Source organism: Filicampus tigris, chromosome 8 (genome assembly GCF_054856515.1).
Source record: "Filicampus tigris isolate MCC_2025a chromosome 8, RoL_Ftig_1.0, whole genome shotgun sequence".
Classification (NCBI taxonomy): Eukaryota; Metazoa; Chordata; class Actinopteri; order Syngnathiformes; family Syngnathidae; genus Filicampus; species Filicampus tigris.
Genome location: NC_141224.1, coordinates 7,214,302 through 7,239,398, shown reverse-complemented (window position 1 = coordinate 7,239,398; position 25,097 = coordinate 7,214,302). Strand labels below are relative to the sequence as shown.

The 25,097-nt window shown below is 43.5% G+C and overlaps 1 protein-coding gene across 7 annotated transcripts in view; it reads right to left on the bottom strand.

Annotated features, from left to right (window-relative positions):
• The window catches only part of pou2f2b (POU class 2 homeobox 2b), a 91,768-nt gene that overhangs the window by 403 nt on the left and 66,268 nt on the right, over positions 1 to 25,097 (bottom strand). For 2 of the 7 annotated variants that reach the window (XM_086038595.1, XM_086038594.1), the window contains 15 exons: positions 17,522 to 17,584; positions 17,055 to 17,089; positions 15,710 to 15,766; positions 14,926 to 15,045; positions 14,254 to 14,604; positions 13,462 to 13,567; positions 13,304 to 13,395; positions 11,890 to 12,042; positions 11,676 to 11,817; positions 11,427 to 11,575; positions 10,672 to 10,869; positions 9,601 to 9,827; positions 8,754 to 8,822; positions 8,055 to 8,128; positions 6 to 5,766 (listed from right to left, as the gene is read on the bottom strand). In XM_086038595.1, the coding sequence (XP_085894721.1) occupies positions 5,444 to 5,766; positions 8,055 to 8,128; positions 8,754 to 8,822; positions 9,601 to 9,827; positions 10,672 to 10,869; positions 11,427 to 11,575; positions 11,676 to 11,817; positions 11,890 to 12,042; positions 13,304 to 13,395; positions 13,462 to 13,567; positions 14,254 to 14,604; positions 14,926 to 15,045; positions 15,710 to 15,766; positions 17,055 to 17,089; positions 17,522 to 17,584 (2,159 nt within the window). In that variant the 3' untranslated portion in view covers positions 6 to 5,443. Of the gene's footprint in view, positions 1 to 5; positions 5,767 to 8,054; positions 8,129 to 8,753; positions 8,823 to 9,600; positions 9,828 to 10,671; positions 10,870 to 11,426; positions 11,576 to 11,675; positions 11,818 to 11,889; positions 12,043 to 13,303; positions 13,396 to 13,461; positions 13,568 to 14,253; positions 14,605 to 14,925; positions 15,046 to 15,709; positions 15,767 to 17,054; positions 17,090 to 17,521; positions 17,585 to 22,783; positions 22,893 to 25,097 lie in introns of those variants that run through there. The other 5 variants (XR_015087897.1, XM_086038596.1, XR_015087896.1 and 2 more) reach the window with 5 other exon arrangements.

The following is a 25,097-nucleotide window of genomic DNA, read 5'->3' as shown; positions in this document are numbered from 1 at the left end:
TTTATTTGGATGAATGAAACACGTTCAGTTACAAAAATGACTTTAAAATGAACAACACTGTACAATGAACAAGCAGAGTTAATTTTCTTTTTTTTTTTTTCATTTTTGTTTTTGAGATAAACACTAAAATTATCTACTACGAGGGATTTGGGGTGGGGGGCGTGGGGGGCTCACATAATGGAAGACACAATAGGAAGTCGGGGGCGGGGGGGGCGGTCCTCCATCCATCCATTCAAACACACATGAACTGACAGGGGCAATTAAAGCTACAGGTACATGAATGAGGAAGTTGGCAAATGACCACTCCCAGAGAAACCCCTCACTCACTCGCGCACACACACACGCACACACTTGGGGGAAAACATCAGGGTCAAAGGGGGCAGAGGAGGGTTGGGGGATACTTTGGCAGAAAAAGGACAAGAAATCAAGAAGGATCAGAACAGCTACAAAGATACCAAGAGAAACTTCATTATCATCGTCGTCAAGATCATCATAATTCAGATTATTTTTCCCCAATAACAAATACTCAAAAATATACATTTCATCATCATTAGCATCATTATTATTTCCCTTTGGATAGCTGAGGTTGTAAAAGGGCGGCAGGTCGCTAGGTGACACGTTTTGAGAGATATATCAAAGTCAGAGCTCTTTGGTTTGATTCTTTGAAGCGTGGGATTTGTTGGGGGGACGCGTGGCTGTGAAAAAAGCTTTGGACAAAAAGTTGCATTGAGAGAAGACAGAAGGAGAGAGAAGAAAAGTGATGACAGAGGTCGGAGGCAACGTAGCAGAATGCTAGCTAATCTGGCCTTCTCCCAGCAGTTTCATTCCTTTCCTTTTACTTAAACACTTTGAATCATGTCAAAAGCACCTAACTTTAGCCTTTTAAGGACAAGTCCGGGATTTTTTGGGGGTCAAAATTGAAAGAAACCGTTACCTTAACATAAGACTCAAGAGCAGTAGCGAAAGGCTAAAGCTAACCTCAAAGTAAAAATAATCAGCAACATTTAAAGTGTGAAAAAATACAAATCTGGTTTGTGCTTTGCTATGCTAATGGTGCAAAATAGTCCAAGGCAGTAAACATTTAATAATTCAGGAATGAAACTGCCAGGACCCCGCGGAGGTGAAGTGGCATGGAGCGGACGTCAGGAAGCGGGATTACCACATTCTCCGGGGCGGGGCGTAGACTTTGGTATCATTCACTAAGGGGGGGGGGGCATCCCCGCCCCGGAGGCCCGAGGTCCACCTTCACGCCGCGGTGCCTCCACCTGGAGAGAGATGATGGCCTCCGACGGGGATTCACCGGACGACGTGTCACCTGGCGACCGCCGTTGGGCCGCCCATGCCCGGTTCGCTTCCCGATTCTGCACAGCTGCTTTTGGTAGCCTTGAGAAGCTCTTCAAGTTGTGAACGGATCTCTTTTGGGCCAGATTAGCAAGCAGACAGTAAGGAAGCGTCCCGGGCAAGAGGAGAGGGCGGCGTTCATAGCTCAACGCGGACAGCAAGGGCGTGAGGGGGGGGGGGGGGAATTTTCCAAGGGGGGGTGGTAACCAAGGTTGCACGGGTTGGTGTGCTGACGACAGCGCGGATCAGTCAAGCCCCTTTCACTCCAAGCGTATTAGCGTTAACGGAAACTAACGAAATGAACTAAACTTGAAAAAAAAACATTTTTGTGAACATATTAAAATAAGAAAATGCTTGAAAAAATAAATAAACTGAAACTACCTCAAATCCTTATAAAACGAACTATAGGCTAATTCTGGCTAAATTGTCCGGTGTTTTCATGTTTGTTAATATCCTACATGAGCTTTCGGGGTTCATTTTAGATGTATTTGTTTCGGTATTGCTGTATTTCAGTACAGAAGAGGGAAGGTCTCTCAGCATGTGTCGAAAGCAATTGTCTTTTATAATCTGATTGTGAGATGTTTGAAAGCGCACACCACAGTGGTAATATCCCGTCTTTGCTGGCTTCTGTGTACAACGCAATTTGCAATACTGCCACCTCCAGGACTGGAGTACAAACTTCACTTATTTCAGCAAGTTGGCATCTTTCACTAACAACCGAAACAATTTGAATACGGGGGAATGCCCTAAAACCGACCTCACCTTGCGCTCAAAGCAATTTACCACCATCCGATTTTTTGCGCGCTGTGAGAAAAAGCCCACACAATAGCTTCACACCAGATGATGGTGATGACATCATCTAATCTTTTGGCGGGAAGTTGCGTCTCGTCTGAAAGCGCAAAATCCAGATGAATACCGGTGCCTCTGCTATGGTTCTGATGCGTCCATTTTTCGGGATCTCGGTGTGAAAGAGGCACATAAACATGTTGGACCCCCAAACTTGCATCAGCACAACATCCCGGTAACCCAGAATGACCACCCCCCCGTACCTTAATCCCCCCCGCATTTTTTGTTTAAAGCATTCATCTATTTGGTTTATCATCAGAGAATATGAGGTATATGATGAACTCTCTCTCTTTTACATCCAACACTGGATGAAGGTGGGGGAAAAAAGCTCAGGAAAAAAAAAAAAGGGAAGGTTTAAGGGACGAAACTGATTCACTAATGTTTTTTAAAAAGCATCCTTTCTTGTGTTTTGCTTCTTTTTGGTCTCACAGCAGTAAAGCTTTCATAGTTTCTCTCCGTGGAGAAAAATGTTTAAACAAGTCAAAGTCAACTTTTTGCTCTGCTTACAAACACGTTACTGTACAAAAAAAAAAAAAAAAAAAAAAAATCTACAGAGGGTCCTCGGTTTACGACGGAGTAACCGAAAAATTGTACCCCGTAGTCAATCACCAATTTACACAAACGCAGTAGTCATAATTACAGTGAATATTTATATGAAAAAACACTTCTAGGGCATCCATATGAAACAAATGAAAAATGGTAAGCACGGTGGCGACGGAGGGCTAATTCTTGTGCCGCGTGACCACGTATCCTTACGCAGACTAGTTGAGAGCGCCCGGTTCGCTACGTGGAAAGCTCGCGCGCCGGGACCGTCGTAAACCGAGTGCCACCTGCATTTTCAAAGTCACGGGGAAGATAGCGTCTCCTCGTTGCGTTGGTGGTATTATTTGGTTTGAAGAAGAAAGTCGGGGGCGGAACAACATCGTCACATCCATCCCAGAATATTCAAACAAAATAAGTTAACAAATAAATAGCAAGGGAACAACTCAATCCTACCCTGAATAAATAGTACAATCAAAAGTCTAAATTTAAAAAAAAAAAAGAGAGAGAGAGAGAGAGATAGTTAAAATTTTTGGTCTAAAATCAAGTCAATGTTTTTAGGATCTTTTTTTTCTGTCTTTTTTTTTTTTCTCAATACATTGGCAATAAGTAAGCAGTAGTAGAACATAGATTTTTTTTTTTTTTTGTACTACAAAAATCTATAGAAGCACTAACAGATACATTCCGTCTAAAGAGTCCACGTGGACAAAAGGCTTTACCTTTGAGGAGCCAACCTCCACGTCAATGCAGAGTCATCTTTGGGTAAACGCCTGCCTGCCTGCCTGCGACTGTGGGGGGCGCCAGCGAGCCTGCAAAGTCATGGCGACAATGTCTCATATTTTAGTTCCCACTAACAGCCCAAACACACAAAGCTGCTCCATTTTTCCAGGCCGTCACTTCCTGTGTATTTGGTTTGTTGTTGTTTTTTTTTGGCGTTTTGGAAAAATCTGGAAGCAAAATTTTCTTTTTTCTTTTTTTTTTCTTTAACCCAACCACCCGATAAAAATTTCTAGCACAACTACAAAATAAATAAAAAATAAGGAGCTTTGTGTAGTAAGCCAGTGGGTTCTTCCAAACGAGCGGTCATAGTACGCACTAAAAGGTACAGTACAATAAAACGGCATCACAGCAACCTGACAGAAACGAAGGATTTCTTTGGAAAGAAACTCAGTTCAGTGAGGTCATTTGCGTTTGCTTCCATCCGCTGGGCTGGAGAGGGAGGCTGGAAGGGGGTGGGGGGGGCCCCCTGCCTGGCGGATTTTTGGCACTCCACCTTTGCTACACACTTTGAGGGCGGCGCCCCAAAGTCCTCCCCTCCTCCCTCCAGACACATTTTGGTTGGTGATTTTTGGTTTGCTTCGCTCAGTCCTCGGGTTGTTCGTCTCTTTTTGGTTTGGGTTTATTTTTGGTATCCTTTTAGAAAAGGTGTGACGTCACAGCCGTGTGTCCCACCATTTGCCCGGCGAGCAGTCCAGTGGGCTAGACAGACATTTTCAAGGGGTTCAAGCAACTTACCCCACAATTCGCTCAACAAACTTGCAACACAGGTGGTTCAACTGACTTATCCCATTTGTTATTCAACGGGAAAACTTTCCACGTGAGGATTCAAAGTTGCCGCCACGGGTGTGACGGTTTGTGGCAGGTGTGGGGGGTACTGAGTCCCGGTTTGAACCCCCATCCCACCACCGACCCATCAGGGGTGTCAAGTGTCTCGGACGAGGCTCTTGAAGACCTCGAGGCCTTGGAAAAAAAAAAAATGCTTTGGTTTCCGTTTTGAGCGTTTAATGGCAGTCGGACGTGGACGGATGGCGGCGATGGACGACGACACGGACAAACGCGCGCAAAGTTGATTGACGAAAGGGCAGCGGTGACCGATTGCAGCTTCCAATCCAAGAGGTGCTTTGGTCTGACGTTTGGAGCACGCTACCGGTGGTGAGATGATGCGGATGATGGTGGTGACGATGATGATGATGATGATGATGATGATGATGATGATGAGCTACATCTAAATGCGCAACAAGGCGATGCTAAGCTAATTGTAGGATCTTTATGAAATGGATGACAAACAATGCGTGTGTAGCAGTGGAGTCCTGGTCCTGGATAGCTTGACTATTTATTTACATGTCCTTGGAATAAAGCTTTTCTCTCCGTATTTTTTGGTATTTGGGATTTTGGTATGGTTGTCATTTTTTTTTTTTTGTCATTGTGTGTTCCTCCTCCACCTCCTCCTTAGGTATATTTTTGGTTTCAAACGTCTCCTCCTCCTCCTCCTCCGCTTTCCTCATCAGACCCGCAAAATAAATACACTTGAAAAATCCTCCTTTCTTTGTCCTCCTTGGTCTTCTTTTGTCATTTTTGGTTTAGGCACCGGATGGCAGGCCTCTCCGCTCATCTTCTCTTGGTCAGAGAGTCTTGAGGTGCCACGCTGATGCTGACGAAAAGAACAAAAAAAATAATATTTTTGGTTTCGGTCTTCCCCTTCCCGCTCCCTTCTCCCCTCCTCTTTCCCTCCCTCCTTCCCTCCTCTTCCATTCTGTGGGGTTTTTGGCATCGGAAAGCGCGGGAGGGAAGGACGGAGAGGGCCGGGAGAAGAAGAAGAGCGCAAGAGAGAGAGGAAGAGCTAGCTTTGGTGTGAAAGGCCAGAGATGCCCGCTTGCTTGCTTCCTTCCTTCCTTCCTTCCTTCCTCCCTCCACTCTGATTGGCCGCCCGGCGCCGTCACTCTATCTTGGGGCTGTGTGCCATTTCGCTGGACGAGCAGGAGGAGGCAGGGCTGGAGCAGGGGGAGGGGGAGCAGAGGGTGGGGCTGATGCTGCTGGCCGAGGGGGCGAAGGGAGAAGGGCGCGAGGCCTTGGCCACGGCCGCGCTGAGCAGGCCGGCGCCCGGGCCCTGGCCCATGTGGAGGAGGGCCGGGTGGTTGAGGAAGAGCGAGGACGCCAGGCCGCCTCCCTGGCCGCCCGACGCCCCCAGCATCATCTTGCCGCCGCCGCCGCCGCCCTCAAGACTGGAAAGGGGCAGCTGGCCACCACTGGCTGCCAGGGCTGAAGGAAACACACACAGCAAAAGTGTGAGATGTGAGATGCCGTTGCACTTGGAAGAAAATGGATTCTATGTTAATCATAACTGCTTATAATCTTTTTGGCGCAAAGATGTTCCTCTCGCTATAATATTGTATTATCACTTTGGTGTGATGCAAATGATCAGCTCATCAGCAAGCTCTTGAGAAGGCTGATAACGATCCTGATCATTTTAACAGGTGTGTTACAGCAGGGAGAAATGGAAAACCTGCAGGACAGGGGCCCTCGAGGACCGGAGTTGGTGACCCCTGTTCGAAACCAATCAGCCGCCGGTGCTTGAACTGTTTCCCTCTGTATTGAATGCCGCTCAGAGTGCTTCATGTCCCCTGTTGGAATGCTTCGAGCGTGCGCCGGTAGGCCTACTCCTTTTTTGGGGCACTATGAATAACCAAACGTTTCCCAACGGTCAGAATGAAGGCGAGCGCGCTCTGAGCGTATTTCCGAACGCACCCAAAGCAAGATGTTTGTGTTTGAGCTTGGCAGATGTGATCAAGTGTGCATAGAAAACCCCCCTTCATCCCTGCGATGAAGGGGGGTTTACTAGGTTCACAGATTTTTTTTTTTTTTGTACAGTTTAGTCTATTTTGGTGTAATTCTTGTCTAGTTTGAGTGTAATTCCACTTTCAACCACTAGATGGTGACTATTTACTTTGAGAATTTGAAAGAAGAAGGGTGAAAACAGGAAGTAAATCAGATCCCTCTATTTTTATTTATTTTTTTGTTTTAGAGTATTCAATGTCAAATCCTTTTCAATTCTGATTTTTACGCCCACAGAAAGCGCCCACTGAAGGTTCATTTTAGATTGTACATCTTTGGGCTGGATTATTGAAGCATATTTGGAGAAGTTAAACTGGCGAGTTTGGGGGGAAAAAAATGGATTTGTGATGCCCGTGATGGAGCCGGCATTACTGTGTTATACGACCTCGCCGAAGGAAAAAAATAGGCAGACTTCTTTCATTATCGAGGCGTATCGTCACCTTGATGGACGGAGGGCACAAAGTGGTCGGCGCTCAGGTTTCCCTACCATTCACAGCGCGGCAACGCTGCGTCTATGCCGATCACATCAACAGCCCTTCATGCTGCAAGCGGCCCGTGTCTTTTGTACTATTCGCACGGGGCATCACGGACAAGAACCAAGACCCAACACAGTTAACGTGTTACCTTGGTGAGTTGCACGTGCGTACGGTATAGAAGTGATAGATACTGTGTGGTAGCGATAGTCATTTGTGATTATGACGATGCAGGGAGGAAAGGAATCACATGAGAGATGATTCACAAGAAGATGAACACACACACACATTCACGTGACAACAACGGTGCTCACACACAATGGATTTTGATGGTGTGGTTTGATTCTAAATGCTACAAAGGAGTATTAAGGCCACACTGAAAAGAAAATAATGACACTGGTTGCAGGGGGGAGTTAGCATCTTACAAGACAAGAAGTTTCATACAGGATTTCCTGGTTTTTTTTTGGTCACATGTTTAAGAAAAGTATTATTTTGGAGGCAGAAAAAGTCATTTGAGGAATGTTGGGGGGAAAAAAGTATTTTTTACATATATTACAGCTGGGATAGGCTCCAATACACGCGCGACCCTCGTGAGGATAAGCGGCTTGGATAATTGATGAATGGATGGATGGATTTGGAAGTTGCTTATTTTTTTAGACTCTTTAAATGGTACAAAGGGTAGGCTGCAATGAAAAAAAAACTCTGAGCAAAAAGTTGTAATCTTACTAGACAAACGGATGATTATTTTTTATATTTGTAAGAAACATTTATATTTCCAGAAAAAATATGTACATTTGAGAAAAAAATGCATAACTTCAAGGATTTAAAAAAAAAATTTTGAGAAAAGAATTGAATATCGTTAGCCTATAGCATAATTGCCAAAGTCATTACTGTCACAAGAAGTGGGGTGATTACTCGAGTAATCGATGGAATAATCGAAAAGATAATCGATTCTAAAAAGATTCATTTGTGACAGCCCTAATATTTTTGATTATAGAAGTTGCCTATTTTCTAGAAAGTGTTTTTATATTCCAGGGGAAAAAAAGATTCAACCTTCGCTATGTACAATATCCATGCTTGAACATGCGCTGAATTGCATTGTCTTAGCCCCTCCAAAAGCTGGGGTGTATATATTTTTGAGACACAATTATGTCTTTTGGTGCACCTAATACTCCCCAATAAAACGGAGCAAATCTCATGATGTTTGAAATGAACTTGAGTTCTAGTCTGGCAAACACACACCTTGAATAGTGGCCAGGGGATTGTTACCGAGGAGGGCTTGGTTCATCCCCGTGTTAACCCCCATCACAGTGTTCCTGTTGTGTCACACGCACACACGCAGCAGCAGCAGCAACACACACGTCAAGCAGACAGAAGAGAAAAGATTAAGAAGCAGGGTTAGCAGCTCACAGAAGAAAAGCAGGATGTACAGTGGAACCTCCCAAAAAAAGATTGGCCTTTTCTTTGGCTTTTTTGGGGTATACGCTCTGCATCCATCACTCATGATTAAGTTAAGTGGCGAGACCATCATTTATTGTTTGAAAGTTATATTATACAGAATAACTCCCAAACAGATCCTTGACAGAATTATGAACAATTTGAGGAGCGCCCTGGAATAAACAGCGTCTGACTTGGGAAGGTTCCACTGTACATGCAAACAAACAGGTGCAAAAAGACATTTGGCCATGTGTAAAAATGAAACCAAAAGGAGCAAAGAGCCATTTCTGAATCAAAGCTGCGCGGTTCAGCGAGTTCACATGAGAATTTCAAGGGGAAAATGCAGAAGAAGTTAGACAACCGCAACACACTCCAGCCACAGTGCAGTACGTTTTTATGGTGAATTTGTGAAGGATCCTTCTAAATTCTCACGATAACAGCCTCCTCGCTTTTGAGGCTTGCGTGCGGCCCGTGACGCATGTGTGACGTGCGCGTCGTCCTCACCTCAAGTTTGCAGCAAAGTCGCTGATGTAGCTCGACACCTCGCCGTTCTTTTTACCCACACGCCACAAGCTGTGAACACACAGGCACAAACAAGGTTAGAATGCATTGATTGTACTGTCCAGTGCTGCCTTGATTTATGAAGTTTAATTTATTCCGGGCAGGGGCGGCTAACGTGGCTAATGGGTGGGCCTGGAAAAATCTGGGTGGGCCTGAATATTTCTTTCACTGGGCACAATCTCCCTGCCCCAACACATCGTTTATTCAAATAAAATGACAAACGGAATAATTCAGATCTTTGTTAGACAACGCCATTCTTAATATTCAATCAAATAAAAATATACAACGAAACAAAAATTGAAAAATAATTGAAGAATAATTTACAAAAAATGTAATAGTATATATTTTTGGGATGAATCTCACTTGAGTGGGCAGTCTGTCATTCTGGGTGGGCCTGTGCATACCCAGGCCCACCAATGGCTCCGCCCCTGGTTCCGGGACCAAGCTCTTACCTCAATTTACTCAGAGTCCTACCGCAAATACCGAAAATCTGCAAATAACTGACGCCCTTCCCCAAAAGGAGTTTGAAATTGTGTGTAGATGCCACATGATGGCCCCAATGAGCATTTTCCACCAAAAACGAAGGTTGCCTCTTCCAACAAAAACGGAAATTGTATTTATTTATTAATCTGGGATTAATTTACTGTATATTCTTAGGTAGGAAAATTTATTTGGTGCGCATAACGGTGTGACTGTTGATATCTGAAGGCTTCAAACGACCCAGCGGAGACTGCAGGCTTTTTCGAGTGCCTGCATTGCAGTCTGCGTGCTCTTGGCAAGCATTTTTTACCCGGTGTTGAGATTGAGTGCGCTGTGGCCGGGGGTGGCCGGACTGGCCGTGTTGCGTGGAGGAGCGGCTGGAGCAGCGGGAGGAGCCGGAGGAGGTGTCACCGGGGAGGGGGCGGAGCTTGAGGTGAGGCTGGAGGCTAGGCTGGAGGTCAGGGGGCAGATGGGGGACATGGTGGTCGCCGTTGTGCTACTGAGACTGGTCACGGCCTGGGACAGCTGGTTGCTCATCTGACATTAGGGCCAAGAAAGCGAGAGATGAAAATACATACTTTCAACACATATGGATTGCTGGGATTTAAAGAGAACATATGAAAGAAAAAAGTAAACACGCCTTAAACACACATTTTAAACACATTAAATTCGTATCTGAACAAAAAAGAAAAAAACAAAATGCAAGCATACTGCTCATATGACATCTGCAGGTCCTAAAATGTGCTGTGTGCTAGCAACGCCTCAAGAGGGCAGTAATGCCTATAGTGTAACGTTCCACAAAAAAGGGGAAAAAAAGAAATACTAATAATAATATTTCTATTGCCTAAGATTTATTTGAAAAATGATCTACATTTTTCAAATCTGAAAATTTTCAATAAACACATGCTTAAAGTCATTTGAACAAAGTTAAGAGTTAACTTTTTTCTTTTTTAATTGGCCCTATTACTGAAAATTTGTATCTGCTTCAAACGGTCATCGGCTTCCTTGACTACTAATAATCGGTATTGTATCGGCCCTGAAAAAAAAAAAGAACATCGGCTTATCTTTACTTCTTGAAATTCACTAGTCATGACTTTATTGCCTTGTTAAACTTTGACATTAATATAATGACTTAATATTAAAAAAATTCCACAATTACCCCGACAAAAGGAATATTTCCTGTAATGTTTAGAACACTTTTTCTTGAATTCTCATATCATTACAACTTCTTTTCTGGAAAAAAAAAAAATATGGATTTGTTTTTGTATCATTACAAGATTTTTTTATTTATGTATTTATTTTTGAATAGGCAAATTTGATATCGCAGGGGATAAGGCTGCAGATTTAGCGGGTCAAACGACAACGTTGTGGGCTGACGCACCATGTGAGGGCTGTAGCAGGTGGGCTTGTGCGCGGTCGGGGCACTGGCGGGCTGGCTGGGCAGGGGAGGGGTGGAGCTGCTGGGGTTGATGCGCTTCTCCTTCTGCCGGCGGTTGCAGAACCACACGCGGATCACCTCCTTCTCCATGTTGAGCTGCTCGGCAATCAGCAGTATCTCCTCTGAGGTAGGCTTCTGGTTCTGCAACAGCAGCTCGGCTCACTCAGCAAACACGGACCGCCACGACATTTACGATGCAATGCTTGACTTTGTCACGTAAGAAGAAATTGCAGTCGAAATTCAATGCCAAGAGATGCCGATGCTGAAAAAGCTCAGGGTTAATACGCCACAGCAGTTGAGAGCACCTCCCAACATGTCAAGCCAGTAGGCCCCGTTGGAGTTGTGAACTGCAAAACAGATGACGTCTGTGCATTCTCATTGGTCGCTGAGTATAGTAAAAGTGCTTTAATATTTGGGACTTCATTTTTTTTTTAAAAGAAAATATTTAGTGTGAATATTGGACTGCGATTGGAATGCTTAAGTAGCATATTTTAATTAGCGATAGGTGGTCACTAAAATGTATTTTTTGCATCATAGAGGAAGAAAAAGACGAAAGTCAATTACGCATGTCGGATTCTTTTTTCGCTCTCCAGGTAGCAGTGAAACTCTTCAGTCTGGATCTTTATAGGATGGAAGGAATTGAAATGGAAGATTCCAAAAGTGCAGACTTGAGGCACAAAAGGTGTCCCGCGTCTTACCGTCAAGAACGCGCGCTCCAGGGCAACGCGTACATTGGTCTCGATGCTGGTTCTCTTCTTCCTGCGGCGGCCGGGCATGCCGTCGAAGCCCAACGAGGACGAGGACAGCGAGCTGGGGCTGGGAAGGGTGCTGTCGATGGACATGGTCTCTGGAAGGGGAGGCGGTCACCAACATACACACACACACACACACACAGTCACAATCCATCCACTTATCATCATCATCATGAAGGAGGACGAAGGTCTAACCTGCGTCGTTGAGCCACTTCTCCAACAGCGGCTTCAGCTTGCACATGTTCTTAAAGCTCAGGTTGAGGGCCTCGAAGCGGGAGATGGTGGTCTGGCTGAAGTCGTTGCCGTACAGCTTCCCCATGGCCAAGCCGACGTCGCCCTGCGCGGATGGCCGCCGCGTTGACTGGCCGCAAGAAACCACCCGACAGAAGACGACGTTGAGCAACCTTACCTGCGTGAAGCCCAGTTTGATGCGTCTCTGTTTGAAAGTGCGGGCAAACTGCTCCAGCTCCTCCAGGTCGCTGGGCTCCTCGGGGTGAGAGGGCACCGGGGGCACCGAGGTCAGGCCTCCGCCGCCTGCGCTCACCTCCAGGCTCTTGTCTCGCTGAAACGGGACATCGTCATAAACACGGCGGCAGCAAACAATGTTTTCTTTTTCATCCTCCCATTTTCTTTCGAATATATATATCTATATATCTATATATATACACACACATATACACATACGGTGCAATAGGTAAATCATTATTTCTTCAATTAGTAGTATACCATAAAATAATACAAAAGTAGAATTTCAAACTAAAAATTTGATTAAACACCTGCATAACAGGCAGACAGGGTAATGATTTGTCATTTACAATCTAAAATTGCATTACGTAATAAACATTTGTTAAATGGATTTCATTACACAAAAAAGAAAAAGCAGACGTTTACATCAAAACAAATTTGGATGCCAAGGAGAATAAAGCATTTTTTTTTTAATATATAGAGTAAATGTTTACATTTGACATTTAAATGACCCCTTTTAGCATCGCTCAAGGCATTTAAAATAATCTTTAAACGATACATAAATAAAGATGAGTTGAGTTGAACAAATACTCATACGTATTTCATTAATGTAAGGCTTTCATTAATGTAAGGCTTTTAGTAATTTTAGTAAACCTTCCATTTCTTTGCTTTCAAATGTCTTCAATTCTTTCGTTTTTGTAAATGTCTTGAATTATTCTGCTTTTAAATGAAGGTTGCGTTTAAATGTTTTGTTACTATGTGAAGTACATTACTTAGCTTGCGTATTAAATGAGCTATATAAATAAAGCTGTCTAGCCTAATGCTATGATTTAATTAAATACGTTTTAATGACATCATTATACTATAATCTATTTAATGCAGTATATATTGCAGGTAATTTCATTTTAAAAAGTTGCATTACGTGAAAGGATGGTCTTTACTCATTTCATAAACTGAACATAAGAATTAACTGATTTGTAAATGTATTACATTTTACTTAAATTAATATGTATGTAAAAAATTAGTGCAACAAAATAAAATGCTGTAATCCCAATAAATAACCTGTACTACATATATGGAGTCTCATTTGACTCAATTATTAATCAGTAGCCCATTTATTTATTTTATTTTTTTTAATGGGATTGAAGGTCTCTAAATGTTCTGAACTCTTATTAAACTGGCTTCATGGTGTTCTTCCAACAGCGCCTCTTCTGGTGGTAGCCAAGTACCGCACTACATTTTGCCTTAATTTGCATTTCCCAAACCCTAATGACCTTGCCCCGCATAGTCATAGAAAGTATCCAAGTATGGCTCCTTGTCTAAGAAAGGGCTCCCAAAGCATGAATGCTCTCTCCTACCTGTGCTTGCAGTCCCATTCTACTCTGAGCAGACAGCAGGCTCCCTTGGTTTGGTTGAGGTAGCGGAATAAGATTTGGTGTCGATAGGAGTCCTGAAATCAAAATTAGGTCAGGTAGACATTTATGGAATCCTTCAGAATATAACATTTTCACACTACCTTGCTGTCCCTGCTGCGCTTGCGGGAGGAGGAACTGCGCAGTCGACGGTAGCGAGTGGCCGGGCACCAACACCAACTGCTGGAGCTGCAGCAACTGCTGGATGTCCTGAGGAAGATCAGACCACAACACACCGAGACCACGTCACGCAATAAGACAGCGGTAGAGGTGCGCGTGGAAGCAGAAGTGAGGAAAAGGGCATGCCAGGTGAAAAAAATGAATGATGAAGCAGGGGTTCTCAAACTTTTTTTCAGGGAAACACCTAACTTCAATTAAACAGAACTACATTGCTTACGTCTAAGTTGGATATTTTTTTTTTCAATATTTCATCCGAAATACAGTCTACCACTGCCTGTTTGCAGTCTGCTATTCACAAAATCACCTCTTCATCTTTTTTCTGCGAAATAAACCTTGGCTGAAAATATCACCTATATCAGCTCTCACTGTATTTTTGTGCTCTTTCTGTAATATCCAAGATACCACAAGATGGCGCCAAAGCACTGGCTAATAGTAAAGTACAGTGGCCCCGCTAATCGTGGGTGTGAGGGACCCGGACAGCTGCGAAGAGCAAAAATCGGAGTATAATTGACACGCGTTGAAATGCATTGCAAGGGAAGAAAAAAAACCAAAATGTTTTTTTTTCTTTTTCTTAATCCCCAAACAATATATAACATGACAATTTATTGGAAATAATCTCGACTCCATAAATTACGGCTAGCGGACCCCAGTTTGAGAACCACTTTTGAGAAGGCTCGCTCGGGAGGCCCTTGATGGCTCCGGTTGGCTGCCAGTACCTGGGCAGTGAGCTGGATTGGCTGAGAGAGGGCAAGCTGGGGAGGTGGGGCAGGGACGCTTTGGGCAGTGTGTTCCTGTGTGCTCTGTCCCTGACCCTGCTGGCCTGTTTGTCCCGCCTGCTGCTGTTGCGCCTGCTGCTGCTGCTGCTGCTGCGCCTGCTGCTGCCGCTTGTGGGCCTGCTGATTGGCTGCTGCGGCGGCCGCTGCCTGAGCTTGCTGTGTGGCCTGGGCGGCGGCGTGAGCGGCGTGAGCGGCGTGCGCGGCGCTGGACTGCTGCACGGCGGCGGCCAGCAGCTGAGCCTGGGCCTGCTGCAACAGGAGCTGCTGCTGCGCCGGCAACAGAGCCGTGAGCTGCAAGTGGCGCCAAGGCGGGAAAGCAAGATGTTAAGAAGTCGCAAGCCAAAGCAAAAGCAAAGAGGGAGAGCAATAGAGAGGGCGTGAGTGGATGGCTGTGTGACTCACTCCCTCGCCACTGTGTGGCGAGTTCACCATTTTTAAGTGCTGTTCAAATACGTAGTGAGTAAATCTTAATATTTTGTTTCCTTTTCTGTACTGTTCTGTGCACTTTGAATTGTCTTGTACGTGAAATGTGCAATAGAAATAAACTTGCCTTGCCAAAGTGCATGATTCTGAACAGAGCCTGCTTGTGTGTGTGTGTGTGTTTGGTCTCACCCCTGCCAGCTGGGAGCCGGTCAGCATTAGTTGCGTGTGTTGCAGTGCCGTCGGGGAGGGGGTGGGCCCGTGAGAGGGAGCCAGTGCCGGGGACGTCTCGCCACACTCTTCCATTTTATTCTAAAAGGAACAAGGGGAAGACATGAACGGGAAATGTTAACAGGCAACCTGCTGCCTTGCTCGTGGGAAAAACGTGCAATCATGAAGTCAGATGGGAGCGCTCGGCACGCTGGCATCACAGGTGGTGTCGAGTGCCATGCTAACAACAATTTTTTGGGCATTTCATTGGTTAGGAAGGGGGATACGTTGATTTTGACAATTTGCGGGCTGACCCAGGGGAAAATTTTGAAAAAATTCTCAAACCTGTTTTTATAGTTGTTCTACATCAAGCCAGCATGAACCAAGTGATAAAGGTGTACAACTGACTCGACTGGTAAGATTTTTTGGGGGGAGGTGGGCGGGTTCTTTTCACTTGCACAAAGCGATGAAGACTAGAAAAGACTGGACTCTTCCCGCTTACTCGTTTGCATGTCTTTCACAACATATGCAAATATTTCCATATATCTAGGCATTCTGGAAAATGGAGGGTGAGGGGGCGGGTGGTAGCGCCATACTGGCTTGCTTGTTTACTTAGGGCATGGACACAAAAGGTGCAAGTCAGAGCTCTTCCCGCTTGCTGTCAAGCAATTTTCTGCGCAACGTTAAGACACAAAAGATGAGCAAACATGAAGACGCGCACTTGCATGTGCGCGCGCTCGTCCGCAGAGTCACAAAAGCCACTTACCTTGCTGCTGCTCAGGCTCGGTGAAAGGGAAAAGGGATTGACCTTCATTGACTGAGCCTTGATGAGGAGAAAAAGGACAGAATTGAAGGATTGATTGAAGAAGTGATTTTTCATTTCCAAGGAGAGCAAACACAAAATGAAATGCGACAATCATTTTGTTTTGACAGCGATGTAAGGATTTAACCCATTTTGGGACCTCACGTTTACTACAGCGGGGATTCAAATCTATATTCCACCGCCGCAATCGTCCGTCAGTTTTCTACAGCACTTGTCCTCATTTGCAACACCTGTGCGCGGGAGCTGTTCCAGCTGACTTTAGGTACGCCCTGGAATGGTTGCCAGTAAATCCAAGGGTACATATGGATAGCCATTCACTTTCACATCCAATAGTGGCTCGGTGCTCCACTTGGTCGGTCGGACCACTACCTGCCGTCAGAGGCTGCCGGCCCAAAAGTGCATTTTCGGATTTGGACAGAAAGAGTTATCGCCGAAGCAACACGGCTCACACAGGACGTTGTGATGATGCAAGCAACAAATGCAAACGGCGCACATAAAGGAATCAAGGTTAGCCACATGACGCTAGCTTAGGCTAGCCTGATCGCTACAAGCCTCAATAGTGTCACACCAGCGGCGAGGAACAAGGGCAATGATACAGCGATCGATCGGCCAGGAAGGGAATCGGTGATCGGCCGATCCCTCAAGATAAAATTGATCTTGTCCACCAATCTCATCTCCTTCTGCAGATATTTGAAAAAGTCAGCCACTGTTCTCTTCTACTCTGAGATGACTTGGAGCGTCCTTTATCCGTCATCCGTCTGCAGCGTGGGTAGTACCCTTCCGTCGTCTGTCATTCTCGTTTTTTTTCGGGCGGGAAAAAAAATAGTACCCGCCTCTAGGCTGGTCCGCCTCTGATTTTAAACGGGCTTCAGCGACTGCAAACTTTAATAGAAATAAATCATTTGAAAACTTTTTCCATCATGAATGTGACCAATAAAATACAACTCAATTGGAAAAACCTTTTTCTATCTTTTAAGGGAAAAAATAAAACTGGCAATAACCCAGTTACAGAAATATGCACACCCACAAACTGATATTTTGCTGTAGCACCTCTGGCTTACACACAGCATTCAGTCTTAATCTTTTTTTCCAGGGACTTTTCCGTAGGTATGAATGTGAGCACAAATGCTTGTCTATCTGTGCCCTGCGATTGATTGGCAACCATTCCAGTGTGTACCCGCCCTCTCGCCCAAAAGTCAGCGGGATTGGCTCCGGCTTACTTGATCGCGACACTGATTCGGACAAGCGCTCTTGGAACCGGGACGGAGCAGTGATGAGTTAGACGTACCTGGTGATTAGAGTCGGATCCATTGCGCTCGGATTCTGCATGGAAAGACAAAGAAAGCAGTAAGAACAAAGATAGTTACAGTTTTCTCAACGGTGTTGGGATAAAAAGTGCACTTTATAGACAATGATGCACTGACAAGTATACAGGCAAAATTGTAAAGAATGAAAACATGGTTGAAAATGTGCCCATCCAATACAGCCATCTAATACCAATCACGGCTGACCTGTTTTCTGAATCTGAGCCGCGATTGGTCGTTGTGAGCAGTTGTGATGTAATTTTCAGTCGACAGAAGACAAAATGGCCGCCCCCAGAGATGGCTAAAAACGAGTGGATTAACACTTAATATTTATCAGAATGCCCTGTTTCAGCTAGTGGGCTTGCATAGAACATATTCTTGAAAAAAAAATGTGTTTGCGTTGACTTCCACTTTAAGTTGAGAGTGTGAGCAGAGTTGTTGTTGTTGTCACCTGTGCTGTCCAGTGGCGAGTCAGCAAGTTTCTCAAGCTCAGCCGGCCTTGGCATCCTGACATCTGCAACACACAAACGCACGGCTTCAAATCTGGGCCACGCACAGTGTTTGTTGATGACAAAAGGAAAGAGAGGAGCCTTGAAGTGCAAGGTGGGAGTGCTGTCAGACCACAGTGATCCCCCCCCCTCCCCCTCCCCCCTCTCCGACACACACACACACACACACACACACTCACTGTACATGGAGCGTGGGTGAATCTCTCACATGTCAAGTGTGCCAGGGCCCACTTCTTTCATTCATTCATACTTTCCAATTAAAGAGAGTGGGCCGGGCTCGGTCTAAATTTAACTCAAGGCGTTTTGTGTGGGAGCACTTTTTGGACACTCTAAAGGTCTCCTGCGTGTCATTCGTCGGCAGTCCTTGTAGATTCGTGGTTGAAACTGTTCACATTTTTTGTACTATTTAAGGCTTTTTCTACTCATTTTTTCCTCGCCAATGAACCGCGAGATGAACTCACGTTGCAGTTATTTGAGAGCCCTTCTTGCACGGGCAAACACACACGCGCATGCGTGCGCACACACAGCCACTTCCCTTTTGTGAAAACATGCAAATCTGCCCAACGACCAACTAATTATATCATACCACCTGCATAATAAACTCACGGAACCCCCCACTTTGCTCTTTCCACCTTATTTTTTTTGAAGCAACAGTGAGGCAGATGGTAATTTTTGACATGAAGCCATTTGCTTGTTATTAGCTTTAAAACAATGTAGACTGACAGATGTATCAGTCCATCGATTGTTCCAACGATAGAAAGGATGATAGCATGAACGACAACGATAAAGTGAACAATAGAAAGAAAGAACGATAGGACGATAGAGTGAACAACAGAGTGATAGAGAGAATGTGAATTAACTCCATTTCATTCATTTCAATGGGAAAGACGATTTGAAATACAAGTGTTTTGAGAGACGATCAAGGCACCATTGAGATGTCTCAGGTCCTCTCAGCTTACCGCTATGGCCCTAATTTTAGTCATTCTTCGCAGAGGATAAAGAATATACGACTATTTTTATAGTCGTTCTCTATTTGCTGCACCGTTTTTCTCCAATTCATTGCTTTACGGGTTGTAGCACTGCAACATAAGATGCTATTTAGTGTTAGCATTAAGCTAGCGGACTGAAAGGCGAAGCTATGTGGTTGTTTAAATACACAATGTGTAATTCACCTTGTTTTGCGCTGAGCTTGACAGTAGGGGCGGGCGATATACATCGGCAACGATATCAAGCGTAGCTTCAACGATGAGCAATTTGACATGATGATGAAGCATTAATACTGGCTCAAAAAGAAGCCAACCGAACGTGTGCGTTGTCGTCCTCATTCCCCGAATCAGCGGAGAGCATTCAGACGTGACTTGGCGGCACGCGCCAAGCAGAAGCTAATGATTTCATAGCGAGACATGGGTCCAAGTCCCCGGCCCGGAAATGGATCAGGTCTGACATCAGTCAAAATTTGCTTGTGTGTAAAGATGCGCTGAAAACTGGTCGCCGTAAAGAGAAGTTCACCGACAAATCTGTTCCACCACCACTTGCCAAGGAACCATACAAAGGCGTATGAGGAATGCGTAAAAGTTTGTGATTCGACAAGCATGACTATTGTTGAAGAAAAGAGAATCAAACACAACACACTCAGAAACCCCTGACAGAGTTATTTAGTTGCAACATGACGTAGCAAGTAAACATTGGCAAGACATCAACATCACCTAATCTTTCTGCAGGATCAAGACGTGATCTTATATGTTTACTTTTTTTTTTTTTTTAAGACAAAGGCTTAACTAAGATAGTACTGACTGAGCAAACCTGGTTTGGCATATTCTGTGATTTTTACACAGCCTGGACGAGGGCTGATCGACTTTGAAAAAATTTGAATCTAATTGTGTTTTTTTATCCCCACGATATTGTGATTGCGATAGAATGTGATTATGTTTCAATGCCCTCTTCCCATGTACAATTTTTAACAAACAAACAATATCGACATGATCTATATTACAAACAAAAAAAAGTTTTTGTCTTTTTTAGGCTTAAGGCAAAATGAAGGCAAATGAATCAAGAATATGATAGTTCACTTATCTACTGTACTTCAGTTAGAGTTGTTAACTTACTAAACACTTTGACTTGCAGTATTTTAAGTGTTCACAACTTGACAAAATTCTACCAAACAAGTGTAGTGTAAACAAGTTAGTAAGTCAAAAATCACATTACTACCACAATGCAAACAAATTGTGGACTGCACTTAAGCACTCAACTTACCTACACTATATAAATTAATAATAATAATAATAATGAAATAAGTAAAATAGACATATACATCTAAAAAATAAAGCCTACCGACTGAAATGAAGCAGAGGGCGTTTTGGTTTTTTTTTGTTTTATTTTTCCAAATTGCAGTGTTTGCATTTGAATTTGATTAATTGGTCAGCCCTAGACTGGAGAAAACTTGAAGTTGTTCATTGTTCAGTATTTCCATATTGTTTTGCGGGAAGATGTATGAAGCACTAAAACATAAACAAGAGCTGTTGCTCACAAACTTGAATGTCCATAAATGTCCTTGGAAGTAAGTAGAGATGATTAAATTATCGTTATGGAAAAATTGACCTGTCTCGCAACATTTTTGGGGGGGGGTATTTAAATCACTGGTAGGTATCGGGAGGCACCGCTGTAGTTTTTCTTTTTTTTTTGTTTTAGTAGCGTGGCTAAACCCTTCTTTAAACTTGTATTTGGCCTAGAAAGTTACTTAAAACATGGACTGCACTGTTATTAAAGTGACTTGTCATTGTGTCGGAATTCCTTTTTTGTACAACACAGCTCCCGTTTTGGTTGCAGGAACAGAGATTTAAAGTTTAAAAAAAACAACAAAAAAACCCAAAAAACTTGCAAGCACAATTGGCACGAGTTGACTCATGGTAAAAGAGGGCGTTTTGGGGTGGTTGTTCTCCTTTCTGGGTAATAAAACAGCCACGATGTGACTTCGCTGACAAGTTTACACCGTGGACAGAAGGCCCGGCCGATATCGATTCCCAGATGACATGAAGACATTGGCGGCTAATGTAGTGGCTGAATGGTGCGCGGGGGACAGTACATTAAGATTCTTTGGTGTTCTCTCACTTCCCCACGTTACTTCCCTATTATAAATTTAGTAGTGTGTGTTACTTACTGGTAACATTAGCATGTTCAAACATTCCACAAGCACAAAGAGATAATAGTGCCGCCTTTTTACGTCATTTTCAAGGAAACACTTTGAAACGAGTGCTTATTTGGCCCGTGATGACCAAATGCAGCATATCTGCTACTATCTATTGCATCTCAGCTGCTGTGTGCAACATTTTGTGCTGTATAATCCAGTGTCATGTTTATCTGATGCAATGCAGACACTACAAGTTAAAAATAATTTCCTTCGGCCGTAGCTCTTCAAGAAACTTGGGACCACAGTAAGGAGAAATTCAATAATGACATCAAATCGATATGCTATAGAGGGTTATTTTACCAATGCTCCTCTGTCGGTAGACAAAATGCTATGAATTGATTTCATTTTAGTTTGATTTATTTCTCCTATGCAGTCTACAGTTTACAAAATCTTTTTTGTGTAATTGGTGGCGAGCAAAAAAAACATATGCAAAATGGAGTTCATGAGAGCAAAACCTTTCATTCAATGAAAAATGTTGCACTGTGGTGCCCTTGAGTTAAGAGTTTAATTCTTTCTGTAACAACAATTGTAACTCATCATTCCAATTTCAAATCATATTTCATCATTGAAATGAATGGACATGCAATTAATCCACTCCATCCTCCCGGCAAAAAAAACAACACAGGTTTTGTGATGTGTGCCAACTGTACAGTGTAGACATCTCAGCTTCTCACAAAGGACAACGGAAATATGACTGAGCACTGTTATGCTGAATGTCCCGTTTGTGTTCAAATATCAGTGGCTTAAGAGGGTTTTATACAAGTTTCCCATTATGTGTTAGCATTAGCATTAAGCTAGCAGAATAAAGGCTAAGCTTTGTGTTTCGTTTGACAGCAAACTTCAACTGGGCGTGGACATAAAAGGTTTGAAGTCTCTTTTTTGGAACAATTTTTCACTATTTGCCATGAAACGAGTTGCGTTCACTGCCACAATAACTCATAACTCAAAAACTTAAGAGGGGTTACTAGCATTTCAAGACACTACTGTGTATTTCATACAAAAAAAGGTTCAAATAAATTAGGTCCAATTTTTCTCGCTTTTCGTTTAACCATCCCGCTGTGTTTTTTTTTTTTGCAAACAATCTTCATGGGTCAATATGACCAGCTCTGCATTTAATCATCAAAAATAAAATAATGCAAATTAGATTTTTTTTTTCTCAAGCAAAGGAAAATAAAGTTGGCAGAATATGTACATTTAATCTCATTTTCCTTCTCGATTTTCAAAGAGGTCGTTACTAAAGTACAAATGGACACCTCACTACTAAAGCAGCAGAACCATGCGATTCCTCCTCAGTCAAGTAGCAGAAGTAATAGTCGGGACAACGTTATAATGAAATACTACATAACATGTTAAATACATAAATGCACCTGAACAAGGAAACAAAATGAAACTGTACTGGCCTTTAATTGGACAAAAAAAAAAAGCCTACATTTAAAATGGAGCAATTTTGTAATCTCAATCATTTTAAGTCTGGTGAATTTGTAGTTTGTTGTGACACTTCTATTTGCAGCAACATTTGATCGCTGTCGGGGGGCAATTTAGCCAGCTCACACGGAGAATTATTAATAACATGAAAAGACATCTTGGAAACGCCACCGAGGGGGGAAGAAAGGAGACATTTAAGAGGTAATTGACTGGGCGGACTAACAAGCGCTCTTGACCTACGGCTGACCATCACAACAAGATAAAGTGTTACATGTTACACAGGAATTATCTGACAAAATTTAACCGTCACATCAGGGGGTGCTGCGAATAAGTCAAATTATTGGCCAACTTTAACACGCTTAGCTGATCATAAAAAACAAATGAGACTGCATATGACTAAAAAAATGCAAGGTGTTGTCCGTTCGCAACATAAACACTGACCTTTCCTTTACACCTTAACTCCCCGCCCACAGGCCACCCGTTGCCCTCCAATTAGACACATGCACGCACGCAGACAGACACACGCACACACCTTGCCCTCCGGCTCGTGCACACGCGTAATTGGTTGCCAAATGAAGTCCTGCACACTCACCTGGCAACCACATAGTTGAGAAGAACAAGTCCTTGCTTTATGCAATTGCTGCCACCTCAGTCAAAAAGTCAGTGTAACAATGTGTGTGCACGTGTAAAGAACAACTCACAGTAACACACACAAAGGACAGTCCCTCTCTCTCTTTCACTCACTCACTAAGCCCCGCCCTCCCCCACCACCACATCCTGCACCACGACAGGAAGTGAGGGTCAAAAGGGTGGAAGTGGGCCCAAAGGTAAGAGAGGAAGAAGGCAGGATGGCAGTGAAAGAAGAGAAAGAAAGAAAAAGAGGGAGGGAGGATGAGTATGTGACAGTGTGACACAGTGGGAGGGACAGAAGACGTAAAGTGGATGACTGAATGGGGTGGAAAGTGACAGCGCAGCTGGAAAGTGCCACTCGTGCGCTGCACTAGAGCAAAAACACTGGAAGGAAAGAGTCACATGACACTGTGCTCATATGCACGTACTGTATGCATTGGATGCAGGGCTGACCAACCCACACGTGTGGCCGTACAATAACCCTCCAAAGGTGGTGGAAATTTGATGAGGCGCTATTGGGGGGGGGGTGCTGTCGGGTGCTGGGTGGAGGAAATCGACGACACCCACTGCTGCTAAAAACAGATTGAGGCGGAGGAGAATTTTCCCCAAAGCAGAAATATTAATAAAAACATTAACACACTTGGGTTTCTCGGTGGAAAAATGAACCCGTTTATTGCAGTGGAGATGTTCCAAAGTCAGCTGGAGCAGGTGAAATCTGATAGAGGATATGAAATCACAGATTTATATTTTTTTAAGGGATGTTTGATACCACTTTTTCACTCAATTTCCGATACCAAGTAACCGATAGCACTAGTACTTTTGATATAAACATTTTCAATGAAACCAATTACAGATAATTTTAAAGAAACACCTCTTGTTCATTTCACTCTGCGGTACAGAATTTAAGTTCAAAATAAAATAACAATTTAGGGTTAATTTGTAAAAAAATTAACAAAAGTGCAAGATAAAACCGACAACTCCCCCGAGTTTGATAAATATTGCGTTTGTGGAATAAGTGTCAATCCACTCGTTTTTAGCCATCTCTGGGGGCGGCCGTTTTGTCTACTGTCGACTGACAATCACATCACAACTGCTCACAACGACCAATCACGGCTGACCTGTTTTCTGAATCCGAGCCGTGATTGGTCGTTGTGAGCAGTTGTGATGTCATTGTCAGGCGACAGAAGACAAAATGGCCGCCCCCAGAGATGGCTAAAAACGAGTGGATTGACACTTATTCCACAAACGCAATATTTATCAGAATGCCATGTTTCAACTAGTGGGCCTGCTGGGAACATATTCTTGAGAAAAATATGTTTGGGTTGACTTTTACTTTAATGCACTTAATAAGTCCAACATTCTATTTTTCTCAGTGGATGAAAGCAGGTAAATGTACATGCATGGAATCCCGAAATGGGAAAAGTCACCATACCAACCAAACAGAGTTAGCAAATCAATGCATAAATGTTGCTAGCAACACACAACTAAGCTTAAATATCATTATAAACCTTATAAAGCAAGTGGCAAAATGGCCGCAACTGAGATGGATGAGAACGGGTGGATTTTGCTGCTTAATTCATATTCCACAAAGGCAATATTCATCAGAATTTCATGTTTAGACTAGTGGAGGCTTATATTATCGTAAAGAACATTTTTGACTAGACTTCCCTGATAAGTGTGAAATGATGAAAAAACATTGTCGAAACGTCACTTCAGCCTTTTATGCACTCCTTCCTCCTGGATCGCGCTTATTGCTCTGCGGAAACAGTCTGTGTGGAAAAATGATCACCACATAAAGTAAATGCCGATCTAGCAAGAAACGTGAGGCTGTTTCACCCCTCCCACACACTTGATATGAATTTAAACTTAGTTAGCGCAAGTAGAACACTGAAGTTGCTAGCAGGTCTGCCCCAATTTTACCGTTTCTGGGTTCCAATTTCGGCTCAGGTTCTCCTGTGTGGAGTTGGCATGCTCTCCTACTCGCTAAAATGTGTTAACGCAGTCAAGTAGAGTAAACACTTGGATGATATACACTTGTAGGCCAAATGAAATTCAGTAAGTATGGTGGTAACTGTGTGTATTCTTGTCCTAAAGCGAGGACCTCTTGTGTCACTGTCACTTAAGCTAAATATAGGAGTGGCGATAATCAAAATGTGAAACTGTAAGGCCAACTGATGTTTCATTTGTCCTTTCTATGTTAAGTTCATTGGACTCAATTGTACATATAGGTTTTTTGTCTGAACGTGTCCTGCAATTGGCTGGCTTGGCAGTCAAGG